Source organism: Micropterus dolomieu, linkage group LG02, assembly GCF_021292245.1.
Source record: "Micropterus dolomieu isolate WLL.071019.BEF.003 ecotype Adirondacks linkage group LG02, ASM2129224v1, whole genome shotgun sequence".
In the NCBI taxonomy this organism is placed as follows: domain Eukaryota; kingdom Metazoa; phylum Chordata; class Actinopteri; order Centrarchiformes; family Centrarchidae; genus Micropterus; species Micropterus dolomieu.
This window is the reverse complement of record NC_060151.1, coordinates 18142050-18163414: the sequence shown is the minus strand read 5'-3', so window position 1 is coordinate 18163414 and position 21365 is coordinate 18142050. Positions and strand designations below refer to the sequence as shown.

The following is a 21365-nucleotide window of genomic DNA, read 5'->3' as shown; positions in this document are numbered from 1 at the left end:
TAACGTTACTTACTACGGTCTAACTGTTATACTGACTTGTCTATGTCTTTTATAATATTCAGTGTAGCTCTCTAACCGTTATAATCCAATAAATTTAGCTATACTGACATTGCTGACCTTGTTCAGTAAAAGATAAGCAAAAAGTTATTGAAAAGTGTAGTGTAAATAATAAAATGTAACAATGGCTGAATTCCTTTTAGCTTCGTCAGTTTCAGGGTCCTGGTCTTGTGCATGCAGGCTTACTTTCAGTCTCACAAAGATACATTTTGGGTAATCTTAGGAGACACACATTGAAAAGTCCTTCCCTGCCCAGCTTAGCCTTCCCTCCTCCCTTTCTCATCTCTTCATCCCTCCTTCTGTCTCACATCCAGTCAATGTCTATTACAGCGAGGAGATATGGTGGTGGCAAGCTATAGATGCCTGCTGGCACACCGCTGACTAACAAGCACTAACTCATGTTAATGAACGCTAATGGTGATGAATGCCACTCTGAAGTAGAGGGAGAAATGAGAGGGGAAAATCGTTCTCTCCTCCTCCGCCCTCAGAGCCGCTCTGCTCTGCGTTGTAATATTGTCTCCCCAGCTAGGAGACATTTAGGAAAGCAAAGCATTAACGTAATATGAGCTGTCCGTCATCTGGGGGAGAAAGACTTAACACTTAAGGCAAGAAGAGACTCAGTCAAAAGAATCTGACATGCTACATCTGAGATATCAGCTGCTGTCATTTGAATATAATTGTGTAGAGGTTTGATGATAAACGTGTAATTTCTTTAAATATACAGATGAGTATTAGGTTTGTTCTTGTTTGTGTAGCTGCATTTCAAGCTCCAGCTTACATCAGAGACTGAGTTACTCAGGTGTTTCATGTAGTCTGTTATGGTCAGCACTATGAATACTATGAATCTTTTGTTTGTTATACACAGTGGCAAGTGTTTGTTGTTGTAAGCCCTTGTAGGAAAAATACACAAGCTATTTAGTAATGTGAAGAATGTTTTCTTGTCAGAAGTAGTGCTTCAGGGAGACTAGAAGAGCCCGTTTAGGCCTTTGCTGCAAATCTTTTGTCTGGGTCTCTCTGTTAAAAAGCAGCCTGGCTCCTGTGGTGCCATCATTCAAAGCTAGAATTGTTTGCCGTTGATGGGAATCAGAAATATTGTCAAACCAGAACGATTCATTGCTCTCTGTGTGTTTCCTGAAACGCACCATTTAGAAGGGGCAGTGGACTGCTCTGCTAATAAGAGAGAGACCTTGCCTGTCAGCTTTAGGATCTGGATTGGAAGCTGTGATGTTGGCAAGAGACTGTCCTCGCCAGAAAAAAATTCAGCATTGGTAGGCAAAAAAGACCTACATTAGCCTGTCAAAAGCAAAGGTGGAAGTAGCTTAACATTGTTGGACCGCTGTAAAAACGGGAGAGGTCAGTGCAGATGGGTTGGTAAAGCATGTGACGTTGACACGGAACGTCACTGTTTGCTATGATGACAATCTAACGTAAACCAAGTAGATTTTGTGCCCGAACCTAACCAAACCTTAAACTTGCATTTTGGCCACTTTTGGGCAGTGCAACAAGTTGTTAACACAAAGCGATGCTGTGAGACTGAATCAAAACAGTGAGCTGAAAGACTCCATAGGGCTGAAGGGATACTACAGAGTTGGGTAATGATGATTTGAGCACTTTAACCGTGGTGCTGGCAGTTCAGAAAACTGTCCTATGGATCATTTTTGTAATCATTTTAGAAGGCTCTGACAAACAATGTCATGTCAATAGGGGCGTCAGGTCAAAAAATCATTCATATGGGTCATATGACAATGACAAGGACTCGCTGGTCTGCTGATTTGTCGTTGAGCAAGACGCCAGCTCCAGTCTTGCTGTATTGTAGTTTGAGCTGCACTGTAGTTTGGATTGCACACAAATCGAAAAAACATCTCTACAGCGTTCTCATATCATTAGAATTTATCAGCGCTCAGGCAATGATCCAAGTGAAACAGTCTCATAAGACACAACCCCTCTGTTTCATATTGATTGTGTCAATACTGGATTGGAATTAATCAGATGATGCATTACTTTGTGCTGCACGTGCTCTTAATTTGTGTGCGTGTGTGTGTGCGTGTGTGTTGGTGTCCGAATCCTTGATCATGCTTACGTGTATGTGTTGTAGAAACCCAATGAAAGTGAGATGAGATAAAACCTTCATCTGTTTGTCTTCATTCATCTCCCTCTGTCTGTCCCCAGGGCATGGTCTGGCTTCAAATGAAATGGCCGCCTGCCTACCACATAGCTGTTAGTTAAATGTCATAGCACCACCGCACCAGATGGTGATGAGAGAAACTGTCAGTAAATAATGCAGTGATATGAATTCAAATACCATTCATTTATAATCAGTGGACACTCTGGCATTTTAGAAGTGAATCATTTCAGGCAAGTGTTTGTATGAAGAAACACATCTGGGATTATTCTGCACCATCAGGTTCTATACAAGTTAGTGAGGGCACGACATGCACTTAACCCTTATTCATTACCTTGTCACTCGCACATCACCTGTAACCTGAGCTCCTGCATGGAACATTAGAAGTATTGTGGCTCCATTGCTTCAAATCATTGCCTGTCCTTGACTGTAGTTGTATATGATTCAGCCAATGGAGCGTAGCTCCTCAGAGGCATAGTGTCGGGGACTGGGGAAATGATCCGCTGGTGTTCAGCTGCTTTCTGTGGACATTTCCATTTACTTTAATGTCAGCTGCAAAATGACAAAACAGATGGGACGCTTATGTGCACGCAAACACACACTCAAACAAAGCAAGATTGAATGATGATGTCCTATAAGCTGCCTTCTTTTTGTTGTAGCTAGTTGTAGCTATATTTCCCAGAAGGAATAACAATAACTGAAATGTCTTCATGGATGGATTCATGTCAGAGGTGTCTTTAAGTTCTATGGATGTAACTTCAGAATGGAGGGGGGGTTAATCTCGTCCTCGCTCTTGTTGCACGTTGAAAGCTCAAAAAAGTCTCCTCTTTGTTGGGCAGAGTTTGAAAAAAAGGATGGCCATCTCTTCTCCATCATCTCGGTGCTCTTTGTTACATAACACCTCTTTTCCTCCTGCTCACCAGTAAAGTGCCTTTTATGTTCCTCTGAGTTTGTTGCAAATCTGCAGAAGGAAGCTCTTTACCTGTGAGGGGGCTGGCAAAGGTCAAAGCTGTTCAGACACTCGCAGAGCGAAAATATGATTTGCCGGCTCTCTCTTTCCTATCTCTTCTTTCAGCATCAAAAAGCACCATGAACTATTTAGAACAATCAAATACATTTCTGTCATAAATTGAAACGCTCAACTGCCTCATCAGCTTTTTGAAACTCAAGTCTACAACTGAATTATATTAAAGAGTATCTATCCAAGATGGACATGCATGTTTTGGCTCTATTGTGTGCACTCCCATTACCCTAAAATATTTTCATGAACTGACGGCGTTTTTGGTGTATGAAAAGAAGAAACATTCAAGGCTTGACAGGTTGGAATCCATTTATGAGGCCAGTGTGAAGAAAAATGGAGATAGGGTGGGTACAGAGCTTTGGATCTATGGTCCATAAAAAGAAATATAGTATGCTGCATAAAAAAGTTGTTCTGAAGCAAATAAACAAGAAAGATTTTTGGATGGTCTGTCTGACAGCCAAGAAAATAGTTTTTTGAAAAGTTTCCCAGAACCTCTGGGGGGATATACGCTAAGTCACTTTTTTGTTGTCAGTGTTCCCAATAACTATTCTAATGTGATACAGATCTAACAGATCAGATATCATTTTTAGTCAAAGCAACTATTGACATTCAAAATATGTGATCCCTTGAGAACCCAGTAGTGTAAACCTTCTTGTTTCCCTCTGTTTGCAGATATTACTGCTCCCTTTCTCTTCCCAGCTGTATTTGTTTGCACTGAGATATGTTTTTGCTGTTTGTCACAAGTTGAACAATTGGTCACAGACAAATATTGTTAATCTTTCATATAAACACTTGCAAAAAATCCAGCACATAGACAAATACTATCTGCTTTTCTGTCACTCTTTATCCCTTTTGTCTTTTTGGAGTGTTTTTATCTCTAACTAGCATGAAGAAATGCAGAGGCGTCATTATTTTTGTTGTGGTTTCTCTGGCTTTTTATCACCGTCCTGCAATCCTTTTATCACCCCAACAGAAGGACCTTATAGCTTTTTATTTGAAAGAGAAGGAGTGTGAAAATGGATTTCAATTATATGTATGAGCAGAATAGTAGGTGACCTCTAAAACGAAGTGTAGGTGGCTTCTACATGAACACATGATGTGAAATCTGAACATTAACACTAAATACATTCATTTTGATGACAAAAGAAAATTGTTTTTGTTGTTGAATAACAGCAACCCAACACAGCAAGTCTGTTGATTATCCAGAGTAATTATGTCATGTTGCTCGTGAGTTTTCAAAATGTAATTTTTCAACCAACACAAAAGAAATAAATGTATTGAAGTTTTGCAGAAGTCTAAGCAGCTGCTCTCTCAAAACCCCCTGCAGTGACAACCAAAACTGCATGACCATTGAAGAGAAGTGGGAAAATGTGGGGGTAAAAAAATGAGGTGAACGTACTGTATCCTTTATTTAGGAGTAAACATCACAATTGAAGATTTAATTGTAACAAAGATAGTAATGGCAATGTCATCAGTGGCTATCTCAGCGTGGGCTTTAAGACTTTTTTAACAGAAATCCTGCCTTGCACACTGCAGGCATGAAGGAGTGGGCGTTGAACAAGCAGAGAGGTTTCTATCAGGTTGCTTTAATAGAAGTGTAGGACCCACTGCTTTGGTCCCCTTAAGATGGAACTGTAATCACTTCCTCTTACTTTTCAGGTCAAAATTTAAATTTGTCCAATACCTTGGTTTATGACCAAATATCCGCAAAACTAATGACATTCCCATCAACCTATTGGACTGTTCTTTGATACTTTTTTGACAAGTCTAATTGGTTGAAATCCTGGATATGATGCCTAAGAAAACCATCCGTTGCCTGAGGGCAAGGCTGTGCTACAGAGGGTTAAAGCTGGTATTATCAATATTTTTGATATTTTTTCTGTGTAAATAAGCAACTGTTTGCTAACAAGTTTGCCATATCAATGAATAGGTAATGATACATATCAATGTTATGTTCACAGCATGCTTCTGCCAACCCCAAGTGGCCAAAGAAATTTGTTCTTGCAGGTTTAATTGCAATTACACACACATTTACTTTGACTTGTTTGCTCACTAAACATGAATGTCCTGAGAGTTGATAATGAGAAAGGAAAACAGCTTTATTAAACTTCTCCAAAAAGGAGATGGAGATTTAGCCAAATAATATACAGTATATTGAAATCAAGTACCTGAGGGTTTCCTTGACGGAACCGGAACAAGAGCTGTAAACGTTTGGTGTCTACTGCCTGCAGTATGTGTGCGCAGCACAACTTGTACCAGAATCCATTTGTTGTCTGTAGTGTTAATAAGCCTGCAGCATGTCAAGATATTAGCACTGGTCTAAGATGTTGTTGAGTTCGTAACAGCAGAGGAAGAAACACTGGATCAAAGTAGAGGTATCTCAGCAGAGGTCACCCACCTCCCACACAGTGTGACTGTATCAAAGTTAGTAAACTCTGTATATGGCTTTAGATGCTTTCTGAGCTTTTCCACACTTGTTTGTTTTATTGAGACCTATCAATTTAAATTTGTGTAGAGACGATGAAAGCTGTTGATATGAACAGAATGGAGGGTTTTATAGACACTGCTATAGACCAAAAAAAGCATATTTTAAAGAGAGGAACTGTGTTTACAAGGACTGACATGAGGACTGACAAGATATCAGTTTGATTGACAGGATGGCAGAGAGCCCCACACCCCCCTCTGACACATAGTACAGCTGGCACAGATGTCACAGAGATCATGATAATGAGGACTGTATGTGCATTCAATCTCAAAAACTGTCAGACAACTTCTGCATCTACATTCTTGCCATGAGGTTAGATGGTATGTGGGTCAATTCATTTTAATGAAAATCTAGCAAAGTCACACATTTGCAGGTTAATGACTTCTGCTCTTTGTCTCTGAAGCTTTGAGACCTCTCAGCCTGCTCTCACTGAATCTCCATTCTGATGGCACTTGACATTTTCCCCACTCCATTCTTTCCCTTCACAGCATATTGAAAACCTTAAATTATTGATTTCCTCTTTTATATTCATAATTTGGGCAAACAGAAATCCACTTGCACAAAATTGGTATTTCACCTCTGCTTTTCTCACTGTCACATTGTTTGGACATCATCATTTTGAGCTATGAAGATCTTGTGACAAATGAGGTAAAGTGTTGTTGCTGAATCAAAAAACACCTCATGCTAAATTTACATATTAAATCAATTAAGTACGTTACAATAGACAGCTGAATTTCATTTTCTAATATCCACCAAGACACAGTGACAAAGTAGGCTTCCCAACCAGCTCAGTAGTAACACAAAGGAAAAAATCAGGGTAGCTGTTAAGTGCAGAATACATTTTTAATGTATGCACAAATGCAGGCACTGAAAGGAAAAGATTCTCTAAAATACAAGTGTATACATTCTTAGCTGTGTGAATAAGAAAAGAATGCATGGAACGACGCTTACACCAGCGTTTATTAAGAAACACTTAAATTTTACCTTGCTTATGGCTGGTTAAATAACAGTTTGTTAACTTGAAAAAGAAGGGTCACATATGTTCATATGCTTACTTGGAGTTTCAGAGCAAAATCCAGTCATAGTTGAAATATTTTCTTTTACCTTTTAGACCATCATCTGCAAATGCTGTGAGTTGACCTTGTTTAATCCTCAACTCATTCGGTAATATTTTCCTCCTTTGGCAATGTGTACTTTTCTTTCTTTCTTTGTGCAGTTTTACTCAGAGGGCCAAGCTCAATCACATTAACATCTGTAAAGAAGGGACTTTTAATAGACGACGAAATAGGGGAAGTTTTCCTTGAAGCAGTCATTTTCTTCACTTTCCTCTCTTTTCATCTCTTTTATCAGAATGTTCTTTTTGCTAATCATGATGATAAAATTTAAAATATATACCTTTAGTTACAAGTCTTTCCAGCCACACTGTTGGTTTAATGTAAAGCGAGAAGCTCACTTAACACACACTTGTGACAACAGACTCTTTTCGCTTAGCTAAGAATCCACATGTAAAGCCTTATATCAGGTTTAGATAACTGTTTTCAACTGTGTAAACGCATCACTGACTAAAAAAGACGCAAGGGTTTAGGGTCAGCGCTTATGTTCAGCTTCTACAGCACAAACACTAATTGGTGGAGAGCACCGAGAGAAGTGAGGATAGTTCCTCTATCCACGTCTCACTCTCGCTCATGCTCACACTCCCTCTATGACTGCAGCTTTTCAAAGCACATCAATCATCCAGACATGTCTCACATCCATGTTTGCTGGCAGATAGACGTGTCAGCTGCTCTTTTATGAACATAAAAGCTTTTCTCTTCCCTGTCAGGCCACAGAAAACAGCTTACATGGCTGTTGATTTCACTGTTAACCTTTTTTGTGTGTGTGTGATGTGAAGTTTTATAACACAGAAGGAATCTGATTACTGATGTTTCTTTTATTAGAGATATTGTCTGTAGCTATATATTCTGCATTAAGCATGACAACGCGCAACAGCAACAAACAGATTTTTTTAAAACCCTGATTTTGACTAAATCAAATATAGCCATTGATTTGTTTCTGGTACCTGAATGAAATACACACAGCCCCGAGTGAGTCAGTGACAGTGTCACTCCGTTTAGCTCAGCTGCCATGCGGAGCTTAAACCTCGTCTCAGGGGAGAAGACCTACTTTCTTCCTGCGCTCCTCTGGGTTGGCTCAGTCTGACTCTGCCTGTTGTTGGTAGCAGACTTCTCCACTCTTTCTGCTGGTGTAATACTCTGATCAAAGCTTGGCAAGAATAGCATTGTCACCCATGTCTAATAAATCTTATTAGACAAAAGTGCAACACAGGGAAAACTGCGACACAGGGAAAACTGCGAGACGTGGAAAGAATTTAAGTTACGCTATTGTACTCAACGAAGTACGAACTGAGTTTTAATAGGATGCAAAGTGATTCTGTGTATAGTATAAGGAATGTGTACTGAATGTGTCTGTGACTAGAAAACTGGGGAATTCAAGGACAAATCATTCGGGTTTTCCGATGATTGAAAGATAGATATTTTTTCATATTTTTGAGGGAAATATGGCAACTTAATACTGGGGCTGGGTAACATTTGTTTTTTTGTTTGTTTTTTTCAAAGCTGGTACAGATACAAAACCTGAGTTTAGATACACAGGAAACATCTTTTTCTACAAACCATTCTTTTAACACAAGCCAAAATTGTAAAATGCAACATTTTGATTTAAATCCAGTTAAATCTGAAGAGTCAGTAAACACGATGACCTGACCTAACTAGTCTAGGTATCCTGGAGTAGGTCACAGCCCTGCTTTTTCATCTCAGTGACAACAAAAGGAAAACTGAGACAAGGCTACATCAGAAGTACCCTCACATACCTCCGCCAGTGACAACTTGTCTCGCCAGTGTCACGACGCAGAGCTGACGACGCCAGCAGCTGTCTGCCTGGCTTTTATCTTCCTTCCTCTCTGATGCAGATTCTTTGGTCTGTTTCTTGTCTTTCACGGTCACTGTCTGTCTTTCCATCTTGCTGCCTTTTGGCACCCTCTCTGTCTCTTTGTCAAATCTCTGCCTCTGTCTCTCCCTCTGTCACACCAGTCTCTTTGCCATGGTTATCGCAGTTGAGCGGGCAGCGTGAGTTTCTGAAGTGCGTTTGGCATTTTAGTTTCATGAAATGCAATATATTAGAGCAAATAGCAACTTATTACTTCTGATTTTGTTCATATTGACTGACTCCTTGGAAACTTTGTACAAACTTTCAAACTGACATTTTAATTAATCAGAGCTCTAGACTACTGACAACAGAAATCATATGGGGTGTACAAAAAATAGGAATCGAGCAGCTGAACTCCACTGGGTTTGTTAAAGGTTTTTGGCCTGTATAAACAAAACAAACTTCTAGCTGCATTTGATTTCCCAAAACCATTTGGGGACTTGCCATTGCCAAGGCAAGGAGCACAAACATTTATTACCGCCCCTGCCACCGTCCACATTGTCATTGACATTTGGCTCCCTTAGCATTTGGCCAGAGATCCTGGTGTTAGTCCTGAATAAAATATGAACCCAGCCCAGTTCCTTCAGCCATGGCCACTGAGGACATTAGACTTATTTGCAGCCTGGTATTTATCTGCTTGAAGCCCTGTTGTTCTAAATAGAAAGACATATAAATAGATTTATTTAATTCACCTATTTCCTTTTTAAGTATTCAGTAGCTTGTCTGCCTGGATGCTGGTATGAACATCTGGAGTAGTTGGTCTCGCTACCTGAAAACTACTGCTGCTGTTGTATTTTAAATAATTACGCTAATAATGAGTTGCACATATTGATACTAATAACGCTTATACTAACATTATTCTGTTTTTAGTTACAAATTTAATCTGCAGTTTCACACTATGACCACTGGAGGGCAGTGATTCACGATTGTGAATGCACTCAGGTGTGTCGACGCCACCTAGCGTCACGGCAGACACAATATCATACTAACACTTGGAGTAAAAAAGTTCAAAATGAAACGATTAACTAATCAAATTTTACAACACTAAAATAATGTCTGAACTAAACTTCACAAATTATTAAAGAGTATTAAAGATTTCACAACATAAGCCTTAACCATAAACCTTGGAATAACCCTGTGATAACAGGGTGGGGATATGGGTTTGGGTCATATTTTCTTTGAATGGAATTAGTTGTTGTCTTTTATTAAAGGAGAAATCATGTCATAGGAGCCAGACACTATACTTTTGAGGAATTGAATATGATGTACATCTCATGTTTAATTATTTAACATAGGCTACAGGTGGAAGGAGTGGGCATTTGTTTTTTGCTTTCGTCGTACCACAAGGACTTCGGATGACGTCACTGGATGACTCCTTCAAGGACTGGTGCTGTGCTGACAGACTTTTGAACCATGTTTTGAACACTGCACAGACGATGCTGTGCATTTGTTTAGTCTGTGCTGTTTTAGTTCTTGTTTATGAGTTTATTTTTTTTCTTTTGTACTTGTTAACGATGAAAAGAAACAGTGGTGTTTCTAATATTCTGCCCATTATCAAGAATGTAAATGGAGGTGGGCAAAACTTTCACAAAAGCAGTTTTTATTACAGGGCTCGATGCAATGCTTTAGTAATTCTTCACAGCTTTGATATGCACTGACTATATGTCAGAGAGACGTTCAGCTCTGGTCTGCAGTAACTTCACCAAGAGCACATAGAAATATTCCAACAATTTAGGCTGGGTGCATTCAGTTGTGTGATTGGTCCAGGTCATGTTAAGCCTATTAGATCCAACACTGGAGGCAGGGGGAAACTGCCAGCCTATATAAACTAGAATTATCGTCACGCGGTTGTACCCTTCCACCGGTCAAATTGCAGTTTACATCCATGTCTGCTGACAATGATTATTGTTGTTGAACTGATTAATGAAGGATTATCATAGATTTATTGGCTAAACAGGTACACATTTACTGAGTAAAGATGGAGTCTTAATACTCACTAACAAGATCAGATTAACTAGGCACACTCCAATACATTGTTGCAGTCAGAATTCAGAATCAGGCATGAAGTGAAAGGCAGAATGGACAAGATGGAGGATAGCCCATAATGTGCTAGTTATTGTTTACCCATTGTGCCATCCAAGTCAATGTGTGTGAAATCTGGAATTGCCTAACTGATTCTTAAATGATGGCTAAAACCCTATTTTGAGGTCACAATGACCTTTCACTCTCAAGTATCACCTGTTCATTGTCTGACTAACTGAAGTGTGGACACAATCGCCCCTTCCTGAGTTCCTGAGTTATGGTGTGGCCAGAAAATGACATTAGGATGTCACAGTGAAGTTGACCTTCTAATCAGTTCATCTTTGAGTCCAAGTGGACATTTGTGCCACATTTGAACAAATTCCCTCAAAACGTTCCTGAGATATCACATTCACGATAGTGGGACGGATAATCTCTTCCAAGCTCTAGAGGATCTTATTTACGCGTTGCATTTTGTTAGCAAGCTAGCTAGCCGTCATAGCCGTTCAAGAACTACTTGGGTTTTGTTCAGATTAATATACATTAGACAACTTTGTAAGTAAAGCAGAGTTTCAGCTGCCAAATAATAGAAGTTACTACTTTCTAGTGGACTAAAAAAGCAATAGATTTTATTATTCTAGTACCAAAATGTTAAAAATCCTATCTTCAATTTATATAATAAAATATCGATACTTGGCATCCGTGTATCGATACAGTATTGCCATGGCAAATATCACGATACTATGCTGTATCGATTTTTTCCCCCACCCCTAATGTCTCTCACTCAGTGATTCAATGTCTCAATTACATTCACTGTATTGATAAATTTTTGCTGACAGTCAAGTGACTACAATGCATGTTATTCCTCTGCTGCGATGAAAAGATAAGAGGAGACTTCTCCAGGACGGTGTTGACAAGTGACCTCATCGGGAATCAATGATTGTATCTGTGACCCGTGGGGGGAGGTAGGGTGTACTATAAACAGCTGAATGATCTAATTACAAGCTATGGTTCATCAGCGGTAATCGCAGCATATGGAGACAATCACTCAGAGGCAATCCATCAAATGTTATCCTGCAGGATGCTTAGACTTGTTGCAGGAGGATGAAAGTTGCAAAGTTGGACAGAGAAACAATAATCTTCTTTTACAAAGGCCAAACATACAAGCATGTTAGTTTATTTGATTGATACAGATTACCTCTAACAAACACGGACTGTTTTTAAAAGATACATAATATTTAAAGATGTGCTGTTTTCAAAGAGAAGCAAAAAGTGACACGTGAGTGATGGGAAACCTTGAAAGTAGAATTATGCATGAAGCAGGTAATTATTCACATGTTAAATGTTCCTCAGTAACATTTCACCCCTTCCCGCACTATGTTGAAGAGCACTGGTGATGCAAATTCAAACCGACCCGAATTTTTTCAGCTACAATGTCTTTAAATGGCCCTCTAAAATCAGTCCTCCTCTCCCCACAGGTGGAGCTCACTGCCTTATTAAAGAACCCTTGAGCCTTTGAGCTTGGTTTCTCAAATCACCAAACCTCTCTGACCTCATTAAATCCAGAGCACATCAAATTGCAAATGTGATTCAGCAATGATTTCAAGGCAACACAATAAGCTAGAGGGTTGGTTAAATGACAAAAGTACAGGGGAACAAAAGGTGTTGGCAGAATAGTTTAAAATAGCTCCAATATAAAACGAGCTAATAATAGCTACTCTACTACTAGTTTACTTGCTCATACACAAAAACAATAGTTTAGTTAAATGTAATACAAAATGATCAAATCAGATCATAGCAGTTTAAAAGTTTCCCTCTGTTTATCTTCTTCTGTCTGTGGTCTGTAGTTTCCTTTTTCCTTTAAACACTGTTCAGATAAAGTCACAATTAAATGTTTTTATAGAGAGGGATCCTGATACATTTGGCTTCATGTTAATCCAACACAAAAAAAGTCAGAATCCAAGGCCATTGTAGAATCAATTCACAATAAGCCTTTCAACATCCTTTATGAAAGAGAGTGACTTCCTGCATGAGTTTTGCAGTATGATGAGCTGAGTGAAATGCAGATCTTTCATTTATAAGCACATGCGTGTTTGAGCATGGTCATGCAGGGCCATGCATCATTCTGTTGGATGTGGGAGTTGACTGGGTGAAGGCTCGGAGCTCCAGAGTTTGTATGTGGGGTGGTTTGACTATAGCTGAAGATTAAGATAGGCTGAAAGTAAGTTTTAAAGATTGTGTGAATTAGTTCTTGGTGGCTTTGTGTGAAATGCTGCAGACAGCAAAAAGGACAATGGAATGTGTGGTTTTGAAAATAAAATTGATATTCTAACATTTTTTTGTATTTTGCTGTTAAATTTGTTGCTCATCTTTTTTTTGCTGATCAGCTAAATAACTAATTGATTAATCAACTAATCATTTCAGCACTAAATTTTAATTCACCTTAAACAACAATCTACAGGCTTTGTGAGCCAGTATTTAGGCACAGCAGATCTTTGAGCTGAACACACTCACAGCGACATATGATATTGGCATATGCTAAGATGCTCATGTTTAGCAGCTAAATGTTTACCATGTTCACCATTTTTGTTAAGCATGGAATCACGTAACATTTGCTAATTAGTGCAAAACGGAAAGTACAGTTGAGGGTGATGGGTGTGTTTTGATGTAAAATCAAGGGATCAACAAAATCAATGGGATTCATCCTCTGCAGACCATGACTTTCTGGACAAAGTTTTCATCCATCCAAAATTTGTTGAGATATTTTAGTCTGGACCAAAGTGGCCGACCAACATCATTGTCATCTCTGTGCATTGCCTAGCTTAGCTTAAAATGCCCATCTCATTTCAGTATTTAATCAAGATAATTTTAACATTTTGACCTGGGTTATCATAATAAGACAATTTCATATTAACATCCAGTTCCTTCTGTTTATACTAAAGTATATTATACTAAATTGACACATGCATATAGTCTTTCTTAACCACATGTAATCTGCTCTGATATTCACAGGCAGCAGTGTCAACCCACTGCTTATCTCATCTCCTGTTATTTAACATGACCTTTACCTAGAGGTGACCCCGGTGAAATCCCACAGAGTCTTCAGCATAATTATTATAGAGGAGCTTTCAGAGGGGAAACAGCTCTAGAGAAGGACCACTAAAGAACAGGCGGATTGATTACCAGCCCGTCAGAAATCCAATGTGGAGTTATTCACCGTGGTTACAATTAAGCAAGGGATATTATTTCACCAGGAGGGGTTTGCAGGTGTCTGATCTGATTAAATGCTCACAACAGTGAATGGATGATTCAGGTGCTGTCGGGGCTCATACAGTCAGAAGTGCTGTTTGTTCCCACATAAAGCTTTATCTTTCCCTTGTGTGCATACTGTAGTTAAAGCAGGATGGAGCAGACAGTTGATTAAACTGATGATGATTTGTTACAGTAACACTCTCTGTCAGTATTTCTTTCTCACATACTCTTTCTTGCTTTTATCCCCTTTATCTCTTTGTCCTTGCCTCAGTTTTTCTCTGTCTAGTCTGTGCACATTTATTTTCTTCCTTTTACCCATATTCATCTTCTAAATGCCGTAGTCGCTCCCACTTTCCTCCTGCCCTTTATTCATGTTATTAGATTTAATGCTCAGGCTTGTCCTTGTCAAGTCCCAGACAAGATTCCCTTTTTATGTGTACTACACATTTTCTCTGGTGTCTCTTATTTCAGGTTGTTCCTTTTTTTAGATTTCCTCACCCATAATGCCTTTCTGCGTGTCTAACAGCTAATCTATCTCCTCCCTCTCTTGTCTTTTTATCCTTTATTGTTACCAGGCATGGCTGACTGAGATCCACGAGTACGCCCAACAGGACGTGGTGCTCATGCTGCTTGGGAACAAGGCAAGGCATTATTGGAAATAATTGTGACTGTAGGTAGAGACACAGTGGAAAAAATAAATACTTGAGATACATGCATACTAGGGCTATGTATCAAACTTATCAAACTATAATTATTATTTTTGGTACCAACTGAAATTTGTCTAGAAAATGGGCATTTAATACTTTGTGTAATTCTTAGTTTACATATTCTTTGAGATATTTCCTGACCTAAATAAAAAAGTTCTAATTTTCTGGAGTTCTGGTATGGCAGCTTGGGAACAGTGAAGAATTTTTGGGATATTTCGGGCAAAAATATGTATTAATTTGCTAACAGGTCCTACGAAATGATGAAAAACAACAATGAAATTATCCTACCAAAATGTAGCCTAAAATAACTTATTCCGCTGTGCTATGGGAGCTCCATCCACATAAGTGTGTCACACTGTTGCACTTGGTGACATGTTCCTTCTTTACGGTGAACGTGGGCCCTGTATTTCACAGTCCTGGTCCCCCAAATACTCACTAGAGCGCCAAAAGTGTGTTGATCCATGGCCAACAAATACACTATTATTTTGCCTTTTTTTGATGAAAGTGAATTATTTCTTCAGTAGGATACAATGGGCCACAGTGCCACAGACAGGGCAGGGAAGTCAGAAAGTATTTAGAGACAGACTGACACTCTGTTGATTTTTGTCTTTGGGATTGTGGGATGGGATTTGTTGACAACAACAAAAGTATAGAATAACACAGCCTTATGTTTGGTATTGAACAAAATGGAGTTTCGGTTTATGGACCAAAGCTCATGTGTTTTTACTGGCATCAGCAATGCTACACAGCTCCAATAAACAAATTGACAGAGTCAAACACAGTATATGTATAGCACATTTAAAAAAGGAACCAAATGGACTAGAAGCGAGTCCATCATTGGTTCTATTTGCCTGATTATATTTCTAAATGCACAATTAGTCTTGTTTATTTCAAGCACACATCTGACAATATCTCTGCTAATACCTGCTAATTTGCAAATATCAGTGTTACACATTTTTTCTATAACTGCCATTCACATTCCTCCCTCAGAACACAGAACAGATGTCTCTGCCTTGGAGCTCTGTCTAGTTTCAGTCCCCCCATACTCCATATCGTCCCTTAATTAGCACCCTGAGAGTCAATCTTGACTCATTAGCTGCCATCAGGCCTGAACACCAAGAAAGGCTTTTAAGTAAACTGTGGACAAATATGTGAGCAGATCTCCATGGCTGGATTTTGTGTGTGTGTGTGGGGGGGGGGGGTTAGCCCTGATGTTGATCCATGATGCTTGCATGTGTGACCTTGCTTTCCCTGTCTCCCCAGGCCGATGCCACTCATGAGAGGGTGGTGAAGAGAGAAGATGGCGAGAGGCTTGCAAAGGTGAATTGCTGAGAATTCACAAAAATAATGGATGTAATTTTCAATGTCCAGATGTCACAGTCACTTCAACAAGAAGCTGCACCCTACATAACCAGAGGGTTTTCAACACACCTTTTAATTCTAGTGAAATCAAGCCTTGTATGTGACCAATGAAGGCAGCGATTTCTCCTTTCATCTAATTTTCCAAAGGTATTTGTATGACTGATTGGATTTCTACAGCAGATGAGAAGATTATGAATATTACAGAAAGGTGGGATTATCTAGAGATCAGTTGTATTTTTCACTCTTGCTCTTTATTTCATTGATTTCTTTCTGCTCTGTGAGGAAAATGTACCGCCTGCAAAACAAAAGATCAAAGAAAGAAACGCAGACACCTCAGATGCTGGGCCGGATTATCCAATGGGCATTCTGGGCAAGGGACCAGGGGCCCATGCGTACTAGGGGCCCAAGCAAGGGGAACAAAAAAACTACACTGAATCGAGCAGACTGTGGGAATCTTTTTATATACAGTCTATGGTGGGAATACGCCTGTCAAAGTTCAAAATGAGTGAGAGAAGTGGTTGTAGTAAACGCATACAAACCGTGAAGAGGAGGAGAGGGAGGGTCTTTAATGAGACATGTGCCATCTATTCAAATTTGGGTGGTGATGGAGCAGTGGATAAGACACATGCCATTGATGTGAGAGACCCGGGTTTGAATCCACTGTGAGACACCAATGTGTCCCTGAGCAAGACAAGTTGCTTTGGATAAAAGCGTCAGCTAAATGCAAAGGAAGAGAATCAGGAAGAAGAAGTTGTGGAAGATGACCAAAAATGTTGAGCAAGCTGACCAGAAGAGGCTAGTGCCACCCCACAGATTTGAAGCAGTGAAGCCAGTTTTGGACCAATGAAATAATAATAATAATAATAATAATAATAATAATAATACAGGGCTACTTACTGTTGGCACCAGCATCTACTTCTCATGATCACACAGCATAACTGTGGTTTAATGACGTAGAGCAACGACAGAAACACCGTAATTGTGGTAGCTGCATAACTGCAGCAACAAAACGTTTCATGGCTAAGTGTGTTTGTCTGACTCGGATCGTGACTGTTTAGTCAGCCCACCTACAAGGCTCACCTGCCGAACACCAACACAGCGTCTCTGATGGCCGAATTTTTGTTTTGATTGCTGAGAGTTTAATCTAAGCAATAAGGTTACATCTCTCATGTGCGACGGGGTGTCACAGGGTTTAGACGTAATTTTCTGGGCCTGCATGGATCCCTCCATGTAGGCATTGGTTGACTTCACTGTCCTATCTCTGGCTTACCCCCTTGGTTAGTAGCGCACCATAACATCAAGCCCAGGCTAGCAGCGCAGTCATACGGTCTATGAGCGCAGCGCTAGCTGTAGCAACAGCAGCAGCGCACAGTGGATTTATCAGGTGTGTGACCCGGTATTAGATCGTGGAAATATCCAGCCTCAGCCCGTGATGAGGTTCAAGGGGTAAGGTGAGCTCGTTCAGCAATGATCTGCTGTGTTGTTCACTCCCAAATGGGGAAAAAGTTTAGAGAGTATTCACCATCCACAGGTAATTTTAGCTTTGCCTTTATGATTTATTCAACTAAGAAAAGTCTATTTGTTGGTGTTTTTCTGACTGGAAACACGGCGATCATGTGCGTGAGAAAAGCACAGAGCACTGTTGTTACATTTTAGCATTCGGAGCTCATCTGTCACTATGAGCGGGACTGTGAACCTAAACTAACTTAGTGCAACAGCTGGAGGAAGAAGCGGGAGGAGCTCAAACGGGTTGTCATTAAGTTTTTAAGTGAAAGAGGGTTGTCTTTACGTGGCGACAATGAAGTTGCCTATTTTCTGTATGTGTGTGAATTATGGATGAATCTGATTCATAGAACTGGATTACAGGCGAGGCAGTATGTGTTTTACAAATGTGATACAGTAAGCAGGGACATGCATTGATATTGTGGTTGTTGCAGTCATGTGGTGTAAATCCTGTATGATGGAGGATGTATAACGTTACAGGTGTTAATCAGTGTAAATCCTGTAGAGCCCGACCATGTGTGTTTTGGGGGGCAGATGCTGATATTAAAGTGAAAAAGAGCTGATTTATAAACTGATATTTTGATTTTGAAAATGATTTGGATAGTAGACCCGTTTCCTGTATAAACTACTGACTACTACAGGCCGATATTGAAAGCTGTTCTGTATGTGGACTATAAAACCTTTTCCTTAATGGATTATGTTTAAATGCCTAATATTACAGTCTCAACAACTGAACATGTAAACAGCTACACATCAATAAATATTTGCTGCTAGAAAGTGCAGAGAGAGAATAAGCATGTGTTTTTGACCTTACACATAATCTACCATAATAAGCATATTCACATATCCCTTTACCAGCACTCCTAAGTCTAACCAAAGCTACGAGAAACCATTTCTCAACCACTACATGACAACAACTCTGACATTTCACACGTTGCGAATTTAAAAGAGGAGCTAACTATATTGCATTAACTAGATTTATGGCTAATCTAATTTAGCAATGGGCAGCGTTAGCTGCTGTAAGCGATATTGGAGAATTTTTAAGTAAGTCAGTAAGTAAGTGACGAACTAGGGAGAAATGATAGGACCCTTCGCTAGAACTGCCACACTGTTTCAGAAATAAATCTACAATCATGTTTGTCAACAGCGTAGCCTCCACCACTCACCTACTGTAACGTTAAACATACTGCTGTGACCCGGGAGGAAATGGGAGAGGGCAGTAAAAAACAGGAGTCTCCCAGGAGGGTTGGTATAGTCATGAATGTTTCAGGCTTATTTGGGCTAAGAAGCTGAGTGCTATTTTTATTATTTAAGTAATGTATTACACATGACAAATGACCAACCCATCGTGAACTCCGTTGTTGGTTCTGATTGCTCTGCTCGATTCTGGTCAGCCTTGTTGCTTTGTTTTGTGGTGGATTTGTGGCGCCGTTATCAACGGGGGAGTTGCAGAGCACGTGTGTGGGTCGGCGGGTGAGCGCCCTACAAAACTTTGTGCCCAGGGGCCTCTGACTTTTTAATCCGGGCCTGCTCAGATGCATCGCCCTCCTGTAGATAATGAAACATCTGAATTAATATTTATAGTATAGATTCCTGCCTTCTGTGTCATCATCTATAAAGGCTTGAAGACCCTCTCCAGAACATTCAGTCAGTCATAATCAGTTTTATAGGCCTTGTTTCTGTGATAAACCTCAGTGCAGCCACAAATGCAACCACTAAGCACCGAAACCAGGAATAAACATTTCTTTTTATCGACCTAACTTCACAGAATGGCACACAAAACAAATAGCAAACAGCCAAGTGATTCTCTCCAGAAGCGGGAGCAATAAAGTACCACTAAGTAACTTAAGGCTCAGCCTGGGAAGGGGGGGGGCACATCAGTTATCATCACTGTGTGCTGAGGAGACAAATTCCCCTGCAGAGGAAAAGCTGGGAGACAAATCTATAGCATCCAAGCTGGATTTATCCAGTTCTCTATTGTGCTGTGAAGTTCTGCTGTAAACGTACACATTTTTATCCAAAAGCAATGATTTTTTTTTTGCAGCAGATCACAGAAGCAGCAGCCTGTTGAAAAGTATTAAGTGAGTGAGCATCTTCAATAATGTGATTTCTTTGACTGCAGGAGTTCGGAGTTCCCTTCATGGAGACCAGCGCCAGGTCAGGTCTCAATGTAGAGCTGGCTTTCACTGCTGTGGCTAAGTGAGTATCATTCTCTCTGCAAGCGTTACATAATCTATAAATATTGGCATACAACTAAGAAGATATAAGTTCATTTTTGACCTAGAAAATAGTTTACCAAAACTTGTAATCAGTTATAATAATAATCAGTTCTCTCTCTCCCTCTCTCTCTCTCTCTCTCTCTCTCTCAGGGAGCTTAAGCACCGGTCTATGAAGGATCCCAGTGAGAAGTTTAAGCTGCAGGAGTACGTAAACAAGGAGATGAAGAGCACAAGCTGCTGCAGGTCCTAAAGCCTGCCCTAGTTATTCTCTGGATCTGCGTGTGGGTGTGTGTATTTATATGTGTGTGGATCACTTATCTTCAGCAGGTATACATACCTGGCCCGATCAGAGATGAGGAGTCACCTCCAACGAGGTATAAACCTTTCTGTCGTTCTGTTTCTCCACTCTCTCCACTGTCAAACCTCCCCGTCTCCGTCCACAGAACCTCCGTCTGTTGCCCCGCACTCATCTAACTGCCCTCTTCCATCTTGTATGTCCTGCTTTTCCTTACCCACCTCCTTCTGCAGCTGTGAATGTAGCCCCAGGTAATGGCTTAAAAAAGGCAAAGATAGGCGCTGCTCACCTAAGTTATTAACCTATTAATGGACCATTTTCTTCCATGGTTGTAGCTGCATGATAATATATTTTAACCCCAGCATTGAAACGGAAACCTAGCAAATACCTGTGCATTACCATGTGTGTTTATTTTATTGCGAATTTAATGACCCCAAAATGTATGCTCTTTTTTGCAGACACAAAATACATGTCTTTTAAATTTATTTCTCAGAGTTTAAAATGTCAGCAACAGTGGTCATTTTGGTTGAATGTTCTCTTTTTGGTCAGCGTGTGGATGAACGTTCATATTATATTCATATTATAGGTGTATAGTGTCTTCTGTCCATGGTTCAGTGTCCATGTCTGTAATTCAACAGGCTCTTTGCAGCCAGTTTAGCTCACCAGCATAAACTCAATCAAGGATTTCCATGATTCAGCTGTGAGTATTTGGGAATGTGTTTTACTTCTTCTACAAGTAAACGCTTGTTGCTATTTTGTATACAAGGAGATTAAGGACAGAATAGCATCATTAGCCACAATAAATTATTCTTTTAGTAGATTTGAATTCATGCTGGATGCAGAAATGAAGTATACAGTAGTTTAAAACAAACCTCCAGAAACATGGCAGTGCATGGGTCACAGAACCTAAAGCATTTGGGTTTGTTGTTATTTTTCGATATTAGAGGATCAATGCTGAGTCTTGGAGAACTTGAATTGCAACTTCTGTTCTTTATAATATTCAATTCTTTTGTTTTTAAATTGCTATTTAAAAACAGATGGCCAAACATGCTGTTTGTAATCTATATACACTGAGATTTTGACAAACATAATGTAAATACTTTTTTCTGCATGTAAAAAACTGTTTTGATCAAGGAGAATAGCACTATAGATGGTAAATAAGAGCGTGGAGGAATAAAGACATACAGTATGTTGACAATGTTACCTAGAGTATTGTATGTGACTCACAGATGAGTATCTTTTTTAATCTTTAATGTTTTATTTGTAGTCAAATGTGCAAACAGTAGTAGTCTGCTTTATTTCCTGCTTTTTGTTTTGCTTTTATTTTCCATTCATGAA

At 39.7% G+C, this 21365-nt stretch overlaps 1 protein-coding gene across 3 annotated transcripts in view; it reads left to right on the top strand.

The window, feature by feature from the left end:
• Nucleotides 1-21230, top strand: part of LOC123957180 (ras-related protein Rab-26-like) — a 78703-nt gene extending 57473 nt beyond the window's left edge. For 2 of the 3 annotated variants that reach the window (XM_046029793.1, XM_046029805.1), the window contains 5 exons: nt 14517-14582; nt 15912-15968; nt 19636-19712; nt 19883-19936; nt 20060-21230. In XM_046029793.1, coding sequence (XP_045885749.1) covers nt 14517-14582; nt 15912-15968; nt 19636-19712; nt 19883-19936; nt 20060-20282 — 477 coding nt within the window. In that variant the 3' untranslated portion in view covers nt 20283-21230. Of the gene's footprint in view, nt 1-14516; nt 14583-15911; nt 15969-19635; nt 19713-19882 lie in introns of all 3 variants that reach the window. The other variant, XM_046029800.1, reaches the window with a different exon arrangement.
• The last annotated feature ends 135 nt before the right edge of the window (nt 21231-21365 follow it).